Below are 22,404 nucleotides of genomic sequence, written 5' to 3' on the forward strand. Positions count from 1 at the left end.
CAATCCAATGCATCATGAAGGCAGACCTCGAAGCTGGGGCAATGGTGTGCTCATCAGCATTGAGAGTATTTACATGACCTACCTAATAATCCTATTGTAATCGGATTTCGGCAGTTATCTGATTATTCAAATGGTCATGTAAACAGCAGAGTCCGATTTCTTAGGTCTAGACATCTGATATAGAAGCTGGATTTTAGCTAAGTAGTCAGACTTCTCAGTGCATTTGAACTCACTCTGATTTCTGTCGGATGTCTCTGAAATCCGGTACCAGAATTTTGGAGCAATGCTTAAACCAAATACATGCTTGACGAAATTAAAGATCTAAATATTCTACATCTTCTAGATGATGCATGTCCATATTTTCAAGTAAAGTGCACAAAGTTTGACTTTTACGTTTTGTTTGTGTCTCGTCTTCTTCTGTGAGTTTATTGGCTGGTTGCAAAGCAGAAATCTGATTACTGCCTGATTCATGTAGACCTGGAGTTTCTCCATTATCTGATTACTCAAGTGCATATAGACGCGTTGATTGGATTACTGACAAGATTTTCTTCAGTTATCGGATCATTAAGTGCATGTAAACACACCCACTGTCTGCAGACAACACACCAAAGACCTCCTAAAAACCTCAAGTTAAGCACGTAGATGTGCGCTGCATGAACAGAGAACCTGACATAAACATTTGGGGGACATTCTGGCCAAAGTGCCTTTGGAGATCATCACTTATCCTCATCTACTGCTCTGAATTCAGCTCATGAAGGCCTTGCTAATTATCTGATGTGCTGAATCAGGTGTGTTTAATGAGGCAGTGGACTCAAGTCTGCAGTGTTTTGGCCTGCAAGGACTGGAGCCTCACACATGTGGACTAAAGGAATTAAGCGGCAGGTTTTATCCTTGTAAATGTCAGATTTCACCGAAGTCCAGCGCTAAAAGTTTGTCCGCGGAAGTGTATTCTCATTAAGAGCTCACGTCTGGCCCTGTGAGACTTGTAAGCGTCTTGTAAAATGAGTACAATGTACAACATCTCTTTACATATGCGCGTCATTTGCTGCTGTAATTGCAATTTCCTCTGGGATTTATTAAGTTTCTGTCCCCTCATCTGTCTTAGTCCATGTTCTCTCGTGTTTGGTTTGCAGGTCCTAAGTGTCGGCGGTTCCCTCATCCATCTAAAAACCCTTTCACCTGGCTGTTCTTCTTCGTATCATGCCCTAACTACACATATGAGGTCAGATGAACATTCAAACACACAGACGTGAGACCAATAACAAACACCAGGACTGAAAAACGTCCCCTACTCCTGCTAGTCCATTAAGCTCCTCACTTCCAGCTTTGAAGCTTTTCTTAAGAACGTTTTAAAGTAAAAGTATCATCCACAAAGTACTAGCATGGACCCAAGCTTTCACGCTCACCAAAGAGTTTGCTGAAACGCTCAAGCTTTAATAAATGAGTCGATTGGTTAGTGTGACTGGTTTTAATAAAACCTTGGACCCAAACCAACCCTTTGCGGATCACGTTGTTTTAAAGCGTGTGTTACGCATTTGAGTGTTTTGTTGAAAACGGACCAGTTTGGCGTGCCAAAAGCTTAATGGAATCATTTGGTGAAAAATCTAATTTACAGTTTCCTCCTTTCTCCAAATACAGCACTGTACTGGAACTAAGAGTAATATAGTAAATGAATAATGGAAGCATGTATCTCTCGATTTAACAATGTTCACAGCATGCCTCAAATCTAGTGGACACTACAAGGTTTTCAGAACTCACTCTCACAATATTATTCACACTTGAGGTGGTTTGTTGTTGATCACATGGCAAGGTTGATAGTCTGGAGTTTGATCCATTAGCTGTAGTTAGTTGTCTCTGTGCTACTTTGTGCAGAACTAATCATATTTGTCTGATTCTTTTAGGCTACATTTACACAACAGGTAAAAATGGCCCAAATCTGATATTTTTCCTCATATGTGGCACAGACGTGTATCGGTGTGTCGGTGTGAACAGCAAAAAACACACTGACATTTTCAATTCCGATTTGAGACGCTTTCATATGTGGTGCTGAAATCCAATACATATCCAGTCTTCAGCAATGTGGCTTGGGCTGCATTTGCATTACTCTGGCGCCCTGACACACCACAACGTATCCCATTCATTTTCAATAGAAAGCTTCGGTTCTACCAGATGTGGAATAGCGTGTGATGGGTCCAGTGCGTCAAGTCTGGGAGGATGTGATGCAGTGAAAAGTTGACCTGAGCTGAAGTTTATACAGATTAATGCGGCCAATGTAATGCGTCTACCCAATCAGAAGCCGGTGTTTGTGCAATAAGTGCTATATATCTCATAAAAGTGAGTGCACCCCTCACATTTCTGCAAATATTTTATTCTATCTTTTAATGGGACGACGCTATAGAAATGAAACCTGGATATAACTTAAAGTGGTCAGTGTGCAGCTTGTACAGCAGTGCAGATTTACTGTCTTCTGAAAAGAACAACACACAGACATTAATGTCTAAATAGCTGGCAACACAAGTGAGTCCACCTCACAGTGAACACATACAAATTGTGCCCAATTGTGTCGTTGTCCCTCCCTGGTGTCATGTGACTTATGTGAATGGGGAGCAGGGCCGTTAAATTTGGTGTTTTGGGTGCAATTCCCTCATACTGGCCACTTGATATTCAACATGGCACCTCATGGCAAAGAACTCTCTGAGGGTGTGAGAAATACAATTGTTGCTCTCCACAAATGTGGCCTAGGCTATAAGAAAAATGCTAACACCCTGAAACTGAGCTATAAAACGGTAGCCAAGGTCATACAGCGGTTTTCCACGACAGGTTCCACTCAGAACAGGCCTCACCAGGGTCAACCAAAGAAGTTGTGTCCAGGTGTTCAGCGTCATATCCAGAGGTTGGCTTCAAAAAATAGACACATGAGTGTTGCCAGCATTGCTGCAGAGGTTGAAGGAGTGGGAGGTCAGCCTGTCAGCATTCAGACTATATGCCGCACAATGCAGCAACTCTGTCTGCATGGCCGTCGTCCCAGATTGAAGCCTCTTCTGAAGCTGACGCACAAGAGAGCCCTGAAACAGTTTACTGAAGACAAGCAGTCCAAGAACATGGATTAATGGAACCATGTCCTGTGGTTTGATGAGACCAAGATTCACTTGATTGGCTCAGATGGTGTCCAGCATGTGTGGCAGCGCCCTGGTGAGGAGTACCAAATCAACTGTCTTTTGCCTACAGTGAAGCATGGTGGTGGTAATATCATGGTCTGGAGCTGCATGAGTGCTGCTGGCACTGGGGAGCTGCGGTTCTTTGGGGGAAACATGAATTCCAACATGTACTGTGACATTCTGAAGCAGAGCGTGATACCATCCCTTCGGAAACTGCACCACATGGCAGATTTCCAACTCAATAATGACCCCAAACACACCTCCAAGATGACAGCTACCTTGCTGAATGTAAAGGTGATGGACTGGCCAAGTATGTCTCCAGACCTAAACCCAATTGAGCACCTGTGGGCATCCTCAAGCCGGAGTAGGAGCGCAAGGTGTCTAACATCCACCAGCTCCATGACATCATCATGAAAGAGTGGAAGAGGATTCCAGTAATTAACAGTTAAAAAAACTTCAATGCAAACTTGCTGAGCTTTTTAGTTCATAGAAGTGTGTAATAAATCTTTGAGCCTGCCGGAGGGCCCATGACATTTAAGGAGTTAATAAAAATAAACAAATAATAACATCCCCCCCGAGACTCGACGCACCAGATACATCATGCATTGCGGGGCCACGTCTAGTGGAACCAAAGCTTTCCATTGAAAACAAAAGGGATACGTTGCGGTGTGTCGATGTGCCAGAGCAATGTAAATGCAGCCTGAGTCGCATTGCTGCTGATCAGATACGTATCAGATTTCAGCAACACATATGAAAGCATCTCAAATCGGAATTGAAAATGTCTGTGTTTTTGCCGTTCACATTGACACACATGTTACTGTTTGTTAATACCAAAATATCAATAATAATAATAATAATAATAATAATAATAATAATAATAATAGGCTACAATAACAGTAAGGAAAAGCTACACTAACAGTAGTCTGAACTACTCAATTCTGCTTTTGCCTTTTGCCCCTTTTCCTCTGTTTGCCTGACTTTTTGGACTGATTTCCCTGTTATGACCATTTTTGTTTTGCCTTTTGACCACGAGTTTTTGATTGCCCTTTTTGCCAGTAAATCTACACATGGATCCTTCTCAAGTTCATGAGTCTGTTTTATCACATAATACTTTGCCTCAATCAAATCCAGCATGTTGACAGGAGCTTCAGGAAGCGATAATGGCTCAGGGGCAATTACTGGGATAACATGAACAGCACCTGCAACAACTTAATTGCACCATGGAGGAGCTCATTCACTCCCTCAGATCTGTGCAGCAGCAATCTACACACCCAGCTGCACCCTCCAACTCTGCCCCAGCTCCCCTTCCTACAACAAGCTCTCCGCCAATTGCAGTCCCACTTTCCATTCCAGACAAATACCATGGAACCCCTGATTTATGCCAAGGCTTCTTAATGCAATGTTCACTTTACTTCAGCTGTTTGCCAGCAGCTTTTCCACCAGATAACGTTAAAATAGTGTTTATTCTGTCCCTGCTTACAAGAAAAGCACTGAGATGGGCCACTGCAGTTTGGGGTGCTCAATGTTCAGAAATGCAAACATATTGCCTGTTCGAAGACCAATTTAAAGAGGTGTTTCATCATTCATGTACTGGAAAGGATCAGGGAGAGCAATTCCTCCACATCAAGTAAGAAAAGCACAGCTTTAGACTACTCACTTACCTTTCGCACCCTGGCAGCTGAAAGTGGTTGGAACAACCAAGCTTTGAAAACCGTACACCGCAATGGCCTGAACAAAATGCTAAAATCTGAAATGGCTTGCAAGGATGATGCTCAAACCCTGGATGGACTCATCAAGTTATCCATAAAATTAGACAATCTCATCCGTTCATGCCAGAAAGTTTTATCCCAAGTCTCTACACCAGCACACCCATTAACTCTGTCCTCAGAACCGGAGGACATGGAATTTGGTCGAGCCATAATCACACCAGAGGAAAAACAATTCAGGAAAGGACTATGTCTGTACTGTGGGAAAATGGCCATTTCCAGGAGAACTGTAAAGCCCTGAAAAGAACCTTGGTGCTGAGGGTGAGTGCAAATAACATGCCAATGATTGTGAGTAGCAAGCTTGCCGCCCTGGTTCAAATAACTTGGAGTATTGATTCTTGTGTTGTTTCACCCTTGATAGACTCTGGAGCAGCTGGAAATTTCATTGACAAAGTGTTCGCTGCATCTTCATCCATTCCCCTCCTCCCATGTAAATCCCATCTAAAAATCAAGGGCATAGATGGCCAACCTATAGGCATGGGCACTATTACTGACACCACCATTCCATTGCAACTTACCACTGGCTTGTTCCATACAGAAACTGTGTCATTATTTATCACAGAGTCCCCTGAACATGCCATTGTGTTAGGGTACCCTTGGCTAGCCACCCATAACCCCACCTTCTCTTGGGCCACCGGAGATCACTCACTCGAGTCCTTATTGCCACGCCCACTGCCTGGCCCTTCCCTGTTTAGCCACCTCCATTGAAAGCCCTGAAATGCAAAAACAAGTCCTGTTACCTGCTGAATATTCTGACTTTTCTGTGATTTTTAGTAAAACCAAAGCTGTGCAACTGTCCCCTCATTGTCCCTGGGACTGTGCTATAGAGTTGTTGCCAGGTACCACCCCTCCTAAGAGCCATCTCCACCCCCTTTTCATTTCCAAAACCACAGCCATGGAAGAATACATCAAGGAAGCACTAAACATAGGTACATCTGCCCCTCTATGTCCCCAGCTGCAGCAGGGTTTTATTTTTGTTGAAGAAGGATGGTGGGTTAAGGCCTTGTATAGATTACCATGACTTGAATGCAATTACTGTAAAGTACAGTTACCCCCTCCCTTTAGTGCCTTCCACATTAGAACAACTTCGCCAAGCCACAATCTTCACCAAATTGGACCTCCACAATGCCTATAATTTAGTGCAAATTTGTGAAGGAGATGAATGGAACACGCCTTTGTCACCACTAGAGGGCACTACGAGTACACGGTTATGTCATATGGCCTGGTAAACGCCCCTTCCATGTTCCAGTCCTTCATCAATGAAGTACTTTGTGACATGCTTGACCGATGGATCATTGTGTACATTGATGACATCCTTATTTATTAAAAAAATAGGGAGGAACACGTTGCTCATGTCAGACATGTATTGAAAAGATTACAAGAACACCAGCTGTTTGTAAAACTCGAGAAATGTGAGTTCCACAGATCTGTGATTTCCTTTCTGGGTTACATCAACAGTGTTCAAGGGGTTCAGATGGACAATAACAAGGTAAAAGCTGTTACGAACTGGCCATTTCCCCATGCCATCAAAGAACTACAACAGTTTCTTGGGTTTGCGGTTTCCATGGTTTGGATCAATGGCACAATTGCTGCTGCATTAATGTCCCTGATATGGAATGAAGCTGCTGAGATGGCCTTTGCAGAAGTAAGGACCAAATTCACTACAGCTCCCATTCTGAAACATTCAGACCCAACCTTACCTTTCATTGTGGAAATAGATGAGTCTGACATGGGGATAGGGGCTATCCTGTCCCAACATCATGGTACACCTGCTTAAATGTATCCTTGCGCCTTCTACTCCAGAAAACTTACTCCTACTGAGCAAAACTATGATGTCGGTAACTGAGAATTACTAGGCTGCTCTGGAAGAATGGAAACACACCCTCAAGGGGGCCCGGTATCCTTCCATGATTCTCACGGATCACAGAAACCTTGAATATATAAAGGCAGTCAAACATTTGCACCCATGTCAGGCACTGTGGGCTCTTTTCTTTACCAGATTCAACTTTACCCTCACTTACTGACCTGGATCAAAAAATACCACAGCGGATGCAATCTCCACGAACAATTACGCTCCTGTCAGTCACAAAACCATCAACCCCTCCTCCTATATAGCAGCACCCATAAGGTGGGAGATCATGGACCAAGTACGACAGGCTGATGAGTCTGATCCACTACCCACAGAATGCCTGCATGACAAAATTTGTTTGCAGCAACTCTCAATATGACTGGAGCCGTTATTTACCCTGGGCAGAATATGCGCAAAATTCCTTAACGCATACTTCCACAGGCCTAACCCCCTTTTAGTGTGTCCTAGGGTACCAACCTCCTCTGTTTCCCTGGTCGGGAGAGCCATCTGAAGTTCCTGTAGTGGATGACTGGATGAGGTGGAGTGAGCAGACATGTGAGGAAGCTCATGCTCATCTACAGAGGTCAATAAGAAGACAAAAGATCTTTTCGCAGAAACCGCCCTACATATGAAGTGTGTCAGAGGGTATGACTGTCCACTAAGGATTTGAAACTGAAATTGCCATCCACCACACCATAAACTACCAAACTCCAACAACTACCAGACCACACCAAGAGCCACCAAACTCCAACTACCAGACCATGCCAAGAACAACCAAATCGCAACGACTAGCAGCCCACAGCAAGAACTAGCAAACTTCAACTACCAGACCACACCAAGAACTAGCAAACTCCAACTACCAGACCACACCAAGAACTAGCAAACTCCAACTACCAGACCACACCAAGAACTAGCAAACTCCAACTACCAGACCACACCAAGAACTAGCAAACTCCAACTACCAGACCACTACCAAATCACAGCAAGAACAAATTCAGCTTACATGTTTAAGGGAATATTTGAGCGTACTTCCTAACCTGCTGTGCACACAAACACTCACACACACACCTTCTAAGCCGCTTCTCCCTCAGGGTCACGGGGGGTTGCTGGAGCCTATCCCAGCTGTCATTGGGTGGAAGGCTGTGCTGAAACAGCTTACTGGAAAAAGGAGCCGGCTGTCAGTCAGTACTTGTGGCTCTGTTTTAGAAAATGTGCTCACACAGAGTGATGTTGGATCTCACGTTTCATACAGTGTCAGAAACCATATAAGCAAGTCTACAAGAGAGTGGCTGAACAACTGGAGCCGGTTTGAGGCAAGTGTGTGACCAAGGCGAGGATATCTGGTGACCTAGAGGCTTTCATTACTTGCGAACTTCATTAGCCTCACAGCTAAGTAAAATCCAATAAAATAAAAGTAAACAAGCTTCAACTTCACCATGTGCTTGGGGTGCATGTGACCTAGCCGTAGACGCCTCAGATCTGTATCGGGATCCAATTTAGAAGAATATATATGTGTGTGTGTGTTGGGTCAACCATCCAGAGCAATGGACAGTGTAGAAAAGAGGTGAAGAAGAGGGTGCAGGGCAGAATGGAGTGGGTGGAGACGGGTGTCAGGGCTGATGTGTGACAGAAGGATAGCAGCAAGAGTGAAAGGGAAGGTCTACAAGACAGCAGTGCGTCCTGCTATGATGTTTGGTTTGGAGACTGTGGCTCTGTCTAAAAGACAGGAGGCTGAGCTGGAGGTGGCGGAGATGAAGATGCTGAGATTTTCGTTGGGAGTGACCAGGATGGACAAGATTAGAAATGAGCAGATCAGAGGGACGGTGAAGGTGGAGCAGTTTGGAGATAAAGCCAGAGAGGCCAGGTTGAGATGGTTTGGACATGTGTTGAGGAGGAATAGTGGATATATTGGGCAAAGAATGTTGGAGATGGAGCTGCCGGGTAGAAGGAGAAGAGGTAGACCTCAGAGAAGGTTTATGGATGTAGTAAAGGTGGACATGGAGACCAAGTCACACCAGACTTATTTCCACATTGTTTTTTGATCATTTCTTTTGCTCCATTTGTCAGGAAATTTACACACAATATAAAAGCCAATGCCAACTGAAAAACAACAAAGAAAACAGGAGGTTTTCTTCCAGCAGCAGTGATAATATAATGCTCCTGATGATATCATGCTGCTCCTTTTGCTTAAAAAATATTCTTAAGCTGCTATTTTTAGCTGAATAATCACTTTAATACAGTACGATATTTAAGCCCTTTCCTACCCGACCCTCACCCCCAGCCTTCTCCTCTGTGCTGCAGGTGGGAGTCTGGCTGAGCTTCTCCATCATGACCCAGTGTGTTCCAGGTGAGTGAATAAATTAGGAGCAAAGTGGTCAGAATGAATGGAAATCCCCGTTAACACCACAGCAGAGACACCACACTACAACTCTAAAACAGTCTTTAATAACCTGCTGGAACGGAACCGGAAAAATCCAATAACTTCACTGGTGTCTGAAAAATCTGCACTGAGCTCACTGAGGGAGTCCTGCTGTTATCTAGAGTAAATAACTCAGCATATCAAAATCATCTCTCTCTGCAGGACCTGTATTTTAGTCTACACTCATGAAAAACACCGTTGGTTTTTGGTGTTACAAAGAACAATTTTCTAAAAGATTCTTCATAGAACCATACTGAAAGGGGTTCTATATAGTACCAAAAAGGGTTCTTGTATTGCTGCAAGTTGACCTAGTAAAAATGGAAGAATGCATTTTCAAAACGGTTCTATATAGAACCATGTACGGCAGGTTTTCCATTACTCTGAAGAATGCTTTCACAATGCTAAGAACCCTACAATCATCTTTTTGATGATTTGAGTGTCCATGGTTCTATAAAGAACCCTTAAAGAACCATCATATTAAGAGAAACAATGCCTTTACTAAAGGACCCTCAAAGAACCTTCTATTTTAAGAGCATAGAACACCCGGTTTTAAATAAAACCAATGCTTTTACTAAAGAACCCTTGAAGAACCTTCTATTTTAGGACTACAAAACTCTTGATTCTAAATATGACCAATGTGTTTTCTTAAGGACCCTTGAAGAGCCGTCTATTGTAAGAGTGTAGAGCTCCTGGTTTTAAACAGAGCCATTGCATTTTCTAAAGAACCCTTGAAGAACCATCTATTTTATTTTGAGAGTGTAGAACTTATGGTTCTAAATAGAACCAATGCTTTTGCTAAAGAATCCTTGAAGAACCATCTGGTGTAAGAGTGTAGAACCCCTGGTTCCAAATACAACCAATATTTTTACTAAAAAACCCTTGAAGAACCTGTCTATTTTAAAAGTGTAGAACTCACGGTTCTAAAGAGAACCAATGTCTTTATCAAAGAACCCTTGAAGTACCATCTTTTTAAGAGTGTAGAACTCTTGGGTTTAAATAAGGCATGGATTCTTACTAAGAGACCCTTGAAGAACCACCTATTTTAAAAGTGTAGAACTCTGTGTAGTGTAGGTTCTAAAGAGAACTGATGCTGTTATCAAAGAATCTTTGAACTTTTTAAATTTGATCTTTTTAAGAGTGTAGAACTCTTGCTTTTAAACAGAATCAATGCCCTTAGTAAAGGCATCGATTCTCTTTATAACCAATGCCTTTATCAAAGAACCCTTGAAGAACCATGTTTTTAAGAGTGTAGAATCCCTGGTTCTAAATAGAATGAATGCCTTTACTAAGGGACCCTTGAAGAACCATCTATTTTAAAAGTGTAGAGCTCCCGGTTTTGAAGAGAACTGATGCTGTTATCAAAGAACTCTTGAACCACCTTTTTAAGAGTGTAGAACTCTTGGTTCTAAAAAAAAAACCCAATGTGTTTCCTAAAGGTCCCTCGAAGAACCCTCTTTGTTAGGGGTGTACTGTGATAAACAGGCTAAGGAGGCATAAAAGTCAAATCCACTCAGGTGCAGCTCAGTGAGGACAGAACGTCTTCAGAGCTGTGACTCGGTTTTGTGTCCCTGTTCCTTCTGAGGCGCTAAAGATTTGGGATATTTTTGTTGAGAATGACTTCGTCATGTAGAGAACAGCATCCAAATTGTCGCATTTAGCACGGCGAGAAGCCGAAGAACAAAAAGTTTTGTGCTGCTCATTCGCAAGAGCTATTTCATCTGTAATCATATTCTTCTGGTCTTTTGCAGTCGCTCTCTTCACGCTGTTAGGATTCGTGCAGATGACAATGTGGGCTAAAGGGAAGCACAAAGCCTACGTCAGAGAATTTAAGGACTACCCAACCCTCCGCATGTCCATCCTTCCATTCATCCTCTGACAGTAAAGACGGAGTGGTCCTCTGGATCCATACACCTCCACTCTGCCTGAGTTTAGAAGACCACGCACTTCTTCACATGGCAATTTGCTCATTGATCCTTCAGTGTCAGGACCACCTGAACCCACGGACGCTTATTTTCTTATCCCTCCTTCTCTCTGGAGGTCAGTGGGAAGCTGGAGAACCTTGCACCTCTTGTCAAGACCACTTTCCCCAATGATCTTTTCCTTGCTGGGTGTTGGCAGTGACTGAAGCCATGTGTGGTGTTGTTTTTACATTAAACCTCAAGGACTGGACGCTCCCTCTGGAGAAATACCAGCCCAGTTATTCCACAGAAACTATAGTGTATTCAGCTGTTCCAGGATTAGTGTTTTAATCCAGTAGGATTTGAGTTTTCACTGCAAAAAGCTGTGTCTTGTCAGGTGAAATGATCTTAATTCTAGTCGATGTGTCTGTTTCTTTTTGAGATGGTTGTGCACTTACTATAAGATTGTTTAGCTAATTTCTAAACATATTTACCCGGTTTAAGTCAGTTAAATACATTTAAGTAAATTATCAGACTATACAGGCAGATAATTTAGCTTGTTTAGAGCACCTTTATTAAAACGGGCAAAGTCAACTGCCAATATTACAATGGCATTTTAGGGCCACTGTTAAAAAAAACTAAAAATAGTAGGACTTAGAGAAAAAAAGTCCTAATATTTTGAGATTAAAGCCGTAATATTTAAAGAAAACAAATCATAATATTTTGTGAATAAAGTTGTAATATTTCGAGAATAAAGTCTTTATTATAAAAAAGTCATAATATCTCAATAAAAAAGTCGTAGAATTCTGACATTAAAGTGGCATTAATACCAGCAATGGTAGCAACATTCTGGCCAAAGGCTTTGCAAAAGGAAGTTAGCAGCACCTCCTCATGTTAAAATGAGGGACGCTGAGGAGATATTTTCACACACTGTTGGTAATGAAGGTTCTGTGCAGGTACGTTTTTCGTTCATCAAGGTACAAACAATGTAAATGTTCCCTCAGAGCTCCAGTGGTGGTTTTAAGGTCTAACTGTGAAGCTTAAATCAGGTTCTCCAGGTGAAACGTTCATATTCGTACCTTTTCATAACCGATTGTTTTAAAACAGAACGGTAGAATAAAAGCCTGGAGGCGAGGCGGGGTGTGTGGAGTCAGTACAGCTTAGAACAGATCATTTCAGTGGATTAGGGTTCAGTTATGTTCCCTGACTGAAGGAACTGAGATGTACCCCTGAGGGTCCCACCCCAATGACTAGAGGGGTACTGCCCCAGTGACAGTTGAGTACGTTTATTTCTGAGAGTTTATCCATTCACCCATAAAGAAATACTCAGTCTCCCTGGCTCTCCTGCACATCAGCACCAGCCTGTTGTTAGTATGAGAAACGGCTAATCAGGAAACTCTTTATTTAGAATAAAGCGTCAGACGGAGTCTGGAGAAGCTCGGCTTTTGTCTACATGGCTATTTGTGGTTACATTTCCGTGCAATTTGAAATGGGCATTTAGTTTCAATGAGAATGATAATCAAATCGATCAATCCCGAAGGAGTGACTAGAATGCTCAGCATCTTATGGCAGCCCCCTACAATTAGCCCACTTTATGCTGGGAATATTTTCAGTTTATTCTTGCATCTTTACAACTTTCGTCTCAAAATATTATGACTTTATTCTAAAAAATGCATCTTTATTCTCGAAATATTACAACTTTATTCTCAAAGTCTTTTTTTTGTACAATACAGTGCGATAATTTTACTTAAAACAAGTAATAAAATTACTTAAAACAAGTTCATCTTTGGAAATAAGTCAAATAATCTTAAAATAAGATAAGATTACAACAATCTCAGCAGGAGAAATACTGGATAAACCGACTAGATTTAAGATCATTTCACGTGACAAGGTACTGTTTTTTGCAGTGTTCAAAACATCCTTACCTTACATTGGGTAATCTCATGTGCCCAGATATGTGTCTTTTAGGCCAACTGTACTCATCAAGTGAACCCTGTTCAGAGCTGTAAGCCCGTTCAGACTGCAGTTTCAGTGTTTTAACTGAATGCTCTGATTGACTGCAGTGTGTTTTTATGCAGATCTTTGCTCAGTAACAGCTGCGGCTCCATTAACTATGCAAAAAGGTAAGCAGGAATCAGCCGAGTGGTCTGTTGAGGACTCTGACAACCCTAAAGAGTTATCTGAGCTGGGTTTACAGGCAGAGCAGGTAGTAGAGATTGGATCTGTTAAGGCAGTGCTGGTATGTTTACCAGATTCAGGTATATTAAATAACGATTTAGGATAAGAATCTTGCAGTAAGTGTTTTTTCTTAATCAATGGTAAATTAATGAGCGCCACATGGGTGGGGAATGGTGGGGGGCTGGGTGCTGCAATTTGTTGCTACTTCTTCTTTTTTTTGCTTACTGTATCTCAGGGTCTCTCAGTGGGCCGTGAAGCACCCTGTAGTGGTCCGCAGACCTGAACTCTGGGGAAGCAGTAGGCCATAGTGGGCTGGTAACGTCACTTTAACGCCATAGAAAAATAAGCGGAAGAAAGATGAACTTAATTATTAAGATCCAAGAAGCAAATGTTTTTAAATTATAACCAATATGCAGACAATTAAATATGAGTTGGAGACAACACAGCCACGGGCACGCGATGCAGACAGCAAGCCAGAGAAGGAGAAGTTTCTCCTGCCTTGTTTGGTGTGGACATATCAGACTTTTCCTGTTCGTTCTGTTTTGATATCTCTGAAAACTCCGCCCGTATTGAGGTTTAAACCAGACAGTTGAACTGCTTCCAAATGAACCCTGGCTGCTGGTGGGAACACAGTCTGTGTTAAAATAAAGGAATTCATCAACAGAGCTTGTCTTCCTCTTCCAGCAGCACGTCTGCACTGTACTCTCAGCATAATCTGCCTGTTCTAGCATCTCACTCTTTACAGACCCTCGTTTGCTCTCATTTCTGCACCACAAGCTGGAATAAAATAAAAAATTTGTGAACTTTGATTTTGGCTCATGGGAACGTATTTTTGGCCGGGCATCAGCGACTTGAGTGGTTAAAGTCAAATTGATAAACCAGAGACAAAGAACCAGATATAAGAGGAACTTATTATTGCTGATTGAGAATGATGCTAATCCAGAAGCCTGGTGAGTGGACTGAGCTTTGGCTATTTCAAGCGAATCACAAAACCCATCATGACTAAAGAGAAATCTGGAGACCAAAGGGAGAGGAGTATTTTCAGTGAATACGTGATGTAATGCAGCTTCAAAGCAATCCATATTCACCTTGTGCATTTGCTTATTTTTCCCTTTTTTATCATCTCTGCAAATATATTTTTTTAACATCACTGTAATTCTTGGGACCTGCAATTGAGCCAGAATGGATGATCTGATTCTGAGGTTTTCAGGTTCAGGACTTAAGAAAAAAGAAAAAGAAAACTGCATTTAAAAAGTTGAGTTTAGTTTTCCCATGATGCACTATTCTTTTTAGTTATAAACAGGTGGTCTTTGATTACTCTGGAGCTATATCTTAAAAATGAAAACATTTTATTGCAAAAAAAATAATAATCTTGTAGCAGCTGCTATTTATCAGTTACACACTATATTTTCAAAAGCCTTCACTAACCCATCCAAATCATTGAACTCAGGTGTTCCAGTCACTTCCATGGCCACAGGTGTATAAAGCCGAGCCCCTCGGCCTGCAGACTGCTTCTACAGACATTAGTGAAAGAATGGGTCGCTCTCAGGAGCTCAGTGAATTCCAGCGTGGTGCCGTGATCGGACGCCACCTGTGCAGCAAGTCCAGTCGTGAAATTTCCTCACTACTAAATATTCCACAGTCCACTGTCAGTGGGATTATAACAAAGTGGAAGCGATTGGGAACGACAGCAGCTCAGCCACGAAGTGGTCGGCCACGTGAAATGACAGAGCGGGGTCAGCGGATGCTGAGGGGCATAGTGCGCAGAGGTCACCAACTTTCTGCAGAGTCAATCACTACAGACCTCCAAACTTCATGTGGTCTTCAGATCAGCTCAAGAACAGCGTAGAGAGCTTCATGGAATGGGTTTCCATGGCCGAGCAGCTGCATCCAAGCCTTACATCACCAAGCGCAATGCAAAGCGTGGAATGCAGTGGTGTAAAGTGCCGCCACTGGACTCTAGAGCAGTGGAGACGTGTTCTCTGGAGTGACCAATCACGCTTCTCCGTCTGGAAATCCGATGGACGAGTCTGGGTTTGGTGGTTGCCAGGAGACGGTACTTGTCTGACTGCATTGTGCCGAGTGTAAAGTTTGGTGGAGGGGGGATCATGGTGTGGGGTTGTTTTTCAGGAGTTGGGCTCGGCCCCTTAGTTCCAGTGAAAGGAACTCTTAAAGCTTCAGCACCAAGAGATTTTGGACAATTTCATGCTCCCAACTTTGTGGGAACAGTTTGGGGACGGCCCCTTCCTGCTCCAACATGACTGAGCACCAGTGCACAAAGCAGGTCCATAAAGACATGGATGAGCGAGTTTGGTGTGGAAGAACTTGACTGGCCTGCACAGAGTCCTGACCTCAATACCTTTGGGATGAATTAGAGCGGAGACTGTGAGCCAGGCCTTCCCATCCAACATCAGTGTCTGTCCTCACAAATGTGCTTCTGGAAGAACGGTCAAAAATTCCCATAAACACACTCCTAACTCTTGTGGAAAGCCTTCCCAGAAGAGTCGAAGCTGTTATAGCTGCAAAGGGTGGGCCGAGATCATATTAAACCCTATGGATTAAGGGATCCTATGGCATGTCACTCAAGTTCATATGTGTGTGAAGCCAGACGAGCGAATACTTTTGGCAATGTAGTGTAAGTTTATTAGCGATGGTACTGTTTATTTCGTGTTGGCCGTGCCAAAGACCACAGTGACATGATATTTATTGTACTTCACAAGTTTTAATGTTGGAATACTTGTAAAACACGAACAAGTTACATTTTCTAGAACTATATTTTCAGCAGCCTGAGGTAGTGAATACAGCATATATGACAACTAAGCGCTCATAATCTAAATAAATATATGTAAATCTATATTGGCAGAAAAGGTTTGCATTCATCAGAGGTTTGCAAAATGTCACATACTGCAATTTGCATTTCATAACCACAAGAGAATTTGCAATGATCTATTGTTTGATAAAAAAATAGATTGGTAAAAAAGTCAATAAAGTGCTACTGTATTTGGCAGGCTACCCTGTATGTCCTTTTTATTTGCTTGTCTACACCGTTGCAGCTTTAGTTGCACGACTATGGAGAAGGCCAAGCAAGGAAAGTGTGCAGCAAAATGCAGCAAAACCAAGTCTCACAGAAGAAGCTGGAAAAATCTCGTCTTCTTCTCTCGGATACGACGGTTTGCCAGGCTATTAAGTACGAAGCATGCTTTCAATCAGCCTCCTCAGGTGGTCAGTTTCTCAGGCATGACTCTGTTCCATCTGGCCCCTGCAGCCCGTGGATGAAGCACTATGGTGTCTTCCTCTCCAGACTGCTGCTTGGCAAAGTTCACAAACACCTGGAAAGGAAACACATGCGACAACTGAAACCAAACCAGTTCGCATACCTTACATGAACGCGGTGAACGGAAGGATTTCACACAGTCTCGGTTTAAACGACACCCCTCAGGCACCAAAACGAATGCCTTCAGAAGGTCGACATGGAAACAAATGACTCTAAATAGAAGATGCGCCCTGTTCCCTGGAGCCCTGTCACAACTGTGAGGCACATTGTTGGATGTGTATAACTCTTATTTTCCATGCCTGACTCAGCTAAGCGGCGTCGTTTCAAGGACACTTCAGAGCAAAAGCATTTCCGAAGCTTTTTATTTTTAATGCATTCATCTGACTGAACAGATACTCCTACATTTTAATCAATGTTTCAACCATCGAAACACTCCCACTTTCTACAATACACAGCTGCATTAATAATCTACAATGTAATGATCTTCATGTAACCACCGTCTACTGTATTCATGATATCCAGGCATGCATGAGCACAACATTAGTGTAGTTATGATGAGGTGCAATAAAGACTGTTTAACTGCAGCTGGATAAACTCAGTGTGTGTTTCTCCTCTTTCAAAGGTTCCGTTTACATGCATTTCACTTTCGCTTTTTTCACAGTACTTTATTAGTCCCAAGAGGGCAATTCATTTGCAGCCTTCTCGTCCACACACACAACTATACATATATACACACAAACACAATGTAACAATCATTTAAAAAGACTATTATCCACATTTAATAGCTTGATAGCAGAAGGAATAAAAGATTTACGTAAATCCCCCACTTGTACAGCATCCATGCCACTTATAACCAAGTGCTGACGCATTACTTTGGCGATAACAGACACAAGAGTTGTTATTCCTGCATGAACTGCTTACTGAGTTGGAAATACTTTGGACAGGTTGGACAGATTGTCAGCTGCTTCACGTTGTGTGTCGCACCTTCATAAGAGCTTTCTGTCAGAAGCTGCAGTGTTCTAGGATTAAAAATCAACTACAAATAAGACCACATTGTGTAATAGTCACTAAAGTTAGGCCTTTTATAGTAAAGCGGGCGTTTTGATAATCAAATCAGTCTAAACTGGGTGGCAGAGTGCTGTTGCCTCCCTGCAAGAAGGGCCTGTGTTCGATTCCCCGGCCGGGTAACCAGGGACCTGTCTGTGTTTATTGCGCATGTTCTACTCGTGCCTGTGTGGGTTTCCTCCCACAGTCCAAACGCATGCAGTCAGGCCAACTGGAGATACCAAACTGCCCCTAGGTGTGAGTTTGTCTGCCCTGTGATAGACTGGTGACCTGTCCAGTGTTTCCCGCCTTCTGCCCAGTGAGTGCTGGGATAGGCTCCTGCAACCCCCTAATAGTAGTTTAGAAGACGAATGAATGGAACCCGCCCAAACCTGAATACATCCTAGATCTTTCTCTCCAAGTCCGCCTTGAATTCTAAAATTCTAAAACTGACCTGACCCTCGTTTATTTTGATCTATCACTATTTTATTTCCCATGCATCCATTTTCTCAGAAGTGTTGGTCTTGAGGACCTCAAGTACTCGAGTGGGTGATTCCACACTGCAAAAAATAGAACCTTGGTCAAGTAAAATGATCTTAAGTCTAGTCAATTGATCTAATATTTCTCCTGCTGAGATTATTGTAAACTGAATTTAAGATTAACTTATTTTGAGATATTTTTACTTGTTTTAAGTGATTTTATTAAGTAAAATGACCTCACTACACTGGCACATCATTTTGCTTGAATATGCTTGAAACAAGCTGAATTATCTGCCAGTATTAGACACAATTAGACAGTTTTACTTAATAAAATGACCTAAAACAAGAAAATGATATCAAGAAAGAAGCTAGAAAATCTTATAATAAGTGTGCAACCATTTCAAAGTGAGATCGGTGCCTGATGGGTGTATATTTTAAGTTCTGATCCATACCCTCAGTTTTGCTGTCAATGTTCATTTTTATGAAGATTCATGTTTTTAAACAACGTCTTGGACATTGAAACAGTTTTGCTGCAAATGCCCATCTCTAAAATATACTGAGCACGTTCTCAGCCAGGCCCAAAGCCCAGTACTGAATATTTAATTTAGAAGACTGCAAGTAATTGTCTTTTTATTGATCTGAGACAGAGCGACAAACATGATGTTTGGGGTCAGCAGGGTTTCTGACCCACCTGGTCCAGTGTTGTCTGGGTCACGGAATAATCCTCGATGTTGAGTTTCTCCTTGTTGGTCAGGACTAGCTGGAAGATGCGGGCGAGAGAGGAGGAGGCCACTTCATACTGCAGAGTGTTGTAGTGTTTCTCCCGCTGGACACAGCCCGGGAACGTGTTCTCCATAAAGGCCTCGGCTGGGTTCAGGTCTGGCACCGTGCCTGCTTTAGCTGCCCTGATTTTCATGGTGACCACATAACCGTCGCCAAATCTAAAACCCACAGGATAACATGATCAATTCACTCTACAAAACATTGAGGTGACTACAGCCTGTGCCTAAACGTACTCAGAAGTATTCTTTTTCATCCAGTGCTTCTTCTGAAACGAAGGGCATTGATAATGAGTTTGTCCTCCTTTGCTGCAGTGACAGCCTCTGCTCTTCTGGGAAGGCTTTACACTAGATGTTGGAACACTGCTGTGAGGTTTTGATTGATTGATTGAACATTAGTGAGGTCAGGTACTAATATCGGATGATCAGTTCCGGATCACTCCAACTGAACCCATACTGGATGGAGCTCCATCACTCCAGTGCTGGAGAGCAAACCTTGAGATTGCTCTTGGCATTTGGGATGGTTATAATAAGTTTGTGTGCAGGTAATATGCCCCACTGTGTTGACACAGATTAGACAACTGTGAAACTTAAATCTGCATGATTCAATCACCGAGATCCAAGCAAACTAATTCAGAGTGTTTTGGGGTGAAATGGTTCCCTGTAGAGAAACTTACAGACTCAGGGTTCTTTACAGTGGAGGTGATGGGAACCAGGGGTCCCAATGACTTAAGACCAATATACATTAATATAGGCATTTATTTATTAACCCAACCTACCAGTGCACCTACACGAGTCTTCTGAGTTTTATATATGTAATGCTGATGGAGGAAAAATAATGATAAATTGGAAAGTTTTCTTTGGGGACTATTTTGTCTCACAAAATCCAGCATATTCCTAATCATTTCATGTAATAAACCTTGCATGAGGCAACCAATCCCCCACCACTGTGAACAACTCTGACTCAATAGGTTTCTTTCATACCAAACCACTCTGAATGACTCTGTTTACATCTTACCCACTTCGCTGAATCCACTAATTAGAAGGAGCAGCTGGATACTTTTGAAGATTTAGTGTAAAGACACTCACTGCATCACACTGATACAACACAAACTGGCCCTGAATAACTCACAAACATTTCTTAAAGGATCAAAAAAAGCTGTAGCTGTATTTTAAGATGAGGACACTGTGTTCGTACTTGTATTTGAGGTGCTGAATGGTGCCCAGACACTTGAAGGTCCCGTTCACCATAATGGCCAAACGCGTGCAGAGGGCCTCACATTCTTCCATACTGTCAGAACAAAAACAAGGCAGATAAGAGCCTTCTGCAAGTATCACAAACATTAATAAATACACAGATTTAATGGAATAGTTCAGCCAAGACATGTTCTGTGTCCAGTGTTTGCTTCTTAATGCAAAAATGGACAACAGTATGGGTCGGCGGTCGCAACCCAAATGTCAAGAAGAGCCAAAAACAAACCATCGCAGGAGCCACAGCATTTTACATCCATTTTACCATCTTGGCTGTGAATATGTCTCAGTATATGCTGATGTACTATTAGAAGCTAAAAACACAATATAAATGAAAACACAGATTGACTTTGCTCTGCTTTAAGCTTCAGCTCAGCTATAGCTGCTTTTCTCGCATCTCTGGCAGGAAACATTTCCACAAAAGTGGAACAGTTTCTTGTAAAATGTCTCTGAACGTGCGACTGTTTACGAGGCTGAATTCGCTTCTCATTCGCCAGATTCAAGTTCAAATTTACCGGTCCACCTTAAATGGTGCAGCCTTTACATTCTGACACCTCAGGCACCATTTAAGGTGGAACGGGAGAATTCAAACAAGAGGCTGGCGAGTTAGAATCTGACTTCAGCATCAAGACTTTCTAGTGTTTGTCAGTTCCTCGTTGCAGATTAAACGTATCAGGAAAACAGCTGGAGTGATTGTGAATGCAAATAAGTCCATTCATCTCCAAATGATCAATATTCATCAGCTACTAACTGGAGGAGACTGTTTTCTGTGTTGCTGTGATGACCAGCAGTCTATGTGCCAATCGTCACGGTTAAAGGGTAAAACATCTACTATAGACTACATTATTACAGATATATAGACTACATTATTACAGATATATAGACTACATTATTACAGATATATAGACTACATTATTACAGACGTATTATAGACTACATTATTAGAGATGTATTATAGACTACATTATTACATATGTATAGACTGCATTATTGCAGACTACCTTATTACAGACGTATTACAGACTACATTATTACAGACTACATTATTAGAGATGTATTACAGACTACATTATTACAGACTACATTATTAGAGATGTATTACAGACTACATTATTACAGATGTATTATAGACTGCATTATTACAGACTACATTATTACAGATGTATTACAGACTACATTATTACAGACATATTATAGACTATATTATTATAGACGTATTACAAACTACATTATTACAGATGTATTACAGACTACATTAGACGTATTACAGACTACATTACAGATGTATTACAAACTACATTATTACAGATGTATTACAGACTACATTATTACAGACGTATTATAGACTACATTATTACAGATGTATTACAGACTACATTATTACAGACGTATTACAGACTACATTATTACAGACTACATTATTAGAGATGTATTACAGACTACATTATTACAGATGTATTACAGACTACATTATTACAGACTACATTATTACAGATGTATTACAGACTACATTATTACAGACGTATTACAGACTACATTATTACAGACTACATTATTAGAGATGTATTACAGACTACATTATTACAGATGTATTACAGACTACATTATTACAGACTACATTATTACAGATGTATTACAGACTACATTATTACAGACTACATTATTAGAGATGTATTACAGACTACATTATTACAGATGTATTATAGACTACATTATTACAGATGTATTGTAGACTACATTATTACAGACTACATTATTACAGATGTATTACAGACTACATTATTACAGACTACATTATTACAGACTACATTATTAGAGACGTATTACAGACTACATTATTACAGATGTATTACAGACTACATTATTACAGACTACATTATTACAGACTACATTATTAGAGACGTATTACAGACTACATTATTACAGATGTATTATAGACTACATTATTACAGACTACATTATTACAGACTACATCACTACAGATGTATTACAGACTACATTATTACAGACTACATCACTACAGATGTATTACAGACTACATTAGTACAAATGTATTATAGACTACATTATTACAGACGTATTATAAATTACATCGTTCACTACTTTAACTCCAGTGTTTAAGACCATTTATTGTTCTAATTCTGCTGTGGAGCTGCAACAGGACAGTACAAGAGTCGCATGTTGCCAACCCCTGATATGGGCTTTAACACGGCTGCTACTACTGCTTTAGGAATGCTCTGTACTTTTGTCCATTTTACACATACTATTGTGTTATATGGTGAGATGGTCTGGGAAATAAAGTGCTATTT

At 41.5% G+C, this 22,404-nt stretch overlaps 2 protein-coding genes across 6 annotated transcripts in view; one reads left to right on the forward strand and one right to left on the reverse strand.

Annotated features, from left to right (window-relative positions):
* Positions 1–12,128, forward strand: part of LOC108412107 (very-long-chain enoyl-CoA reductase) — a 45,879-nt gene extending 33,751 nt beyond the window's left edge. The window contains exons 11-13 of the mRNA XM_017684008.2: positions 1,134–1,222; positions 9,075–9,120; positions 10,941–12,128. Of these exons, the coding sequence (XP_017539497.1) occupies positions 1,134–1,222; positions 9,075–9,120; positions 10,941–11,068 (263 nt within the window). The 3' untranslated portion in view covers positions 11,069–12,128. The remainder of the gene's footprint in view (positions 1–1,133; positions 1,223–9,074; positions 9,121–10,940) is intronic.
* Positions 12,129–15,970: 3,842 nt separating this feature from the next.
* The window catches only part of abca4a (ATP-binding cassette, sub-family A (ABC1), member 4a), a 131,644-nt gene continuing 125,210 nt past the window's right edge, over positions 15,971–22,404 (reverse strand). For all 5 annotated transcript variants that reach the window (XM_037536760.1, XM_037536759.1, XM_037536758.1 and 2 more), the window contains 3 exons: positions 20,043–20,135; positions 18,757–19,006; positions 15,971–16,597 (listed from right to left, as the gene is read on the reverse strand). In XM_037536760.1, coding sequence (XP_037392657.1) covers positions 16,484–16,597; positions 18,757–19,006; positions 20,043–20,135 — 457 coding nt within the window. In that variant the 3' untranslated portion in view covers positions 15,971–16,483. The remainder of the gene's footprint in view (positions 16,598–18,756; positions 19,007–20,042; positions 20,136–22,404) is intronic.

This window comes from Pygocentrus nattereri, chromosome 3, assembly GCF_015220715.1.
Source record: "Pygocentrus nattereri isolate fPygNat1 chromosome 3, fPygNat1.pri, whole genome shotgun sequence".
In the NCBI taxonomy this organism is placed as follows: domain Eukaryota; kingdom Metazoa; phylum Chordata; class Actinopteri; order Characiformes; family Serrasalmidae; genus Pygocentrus; species Pygocentrus nattereri.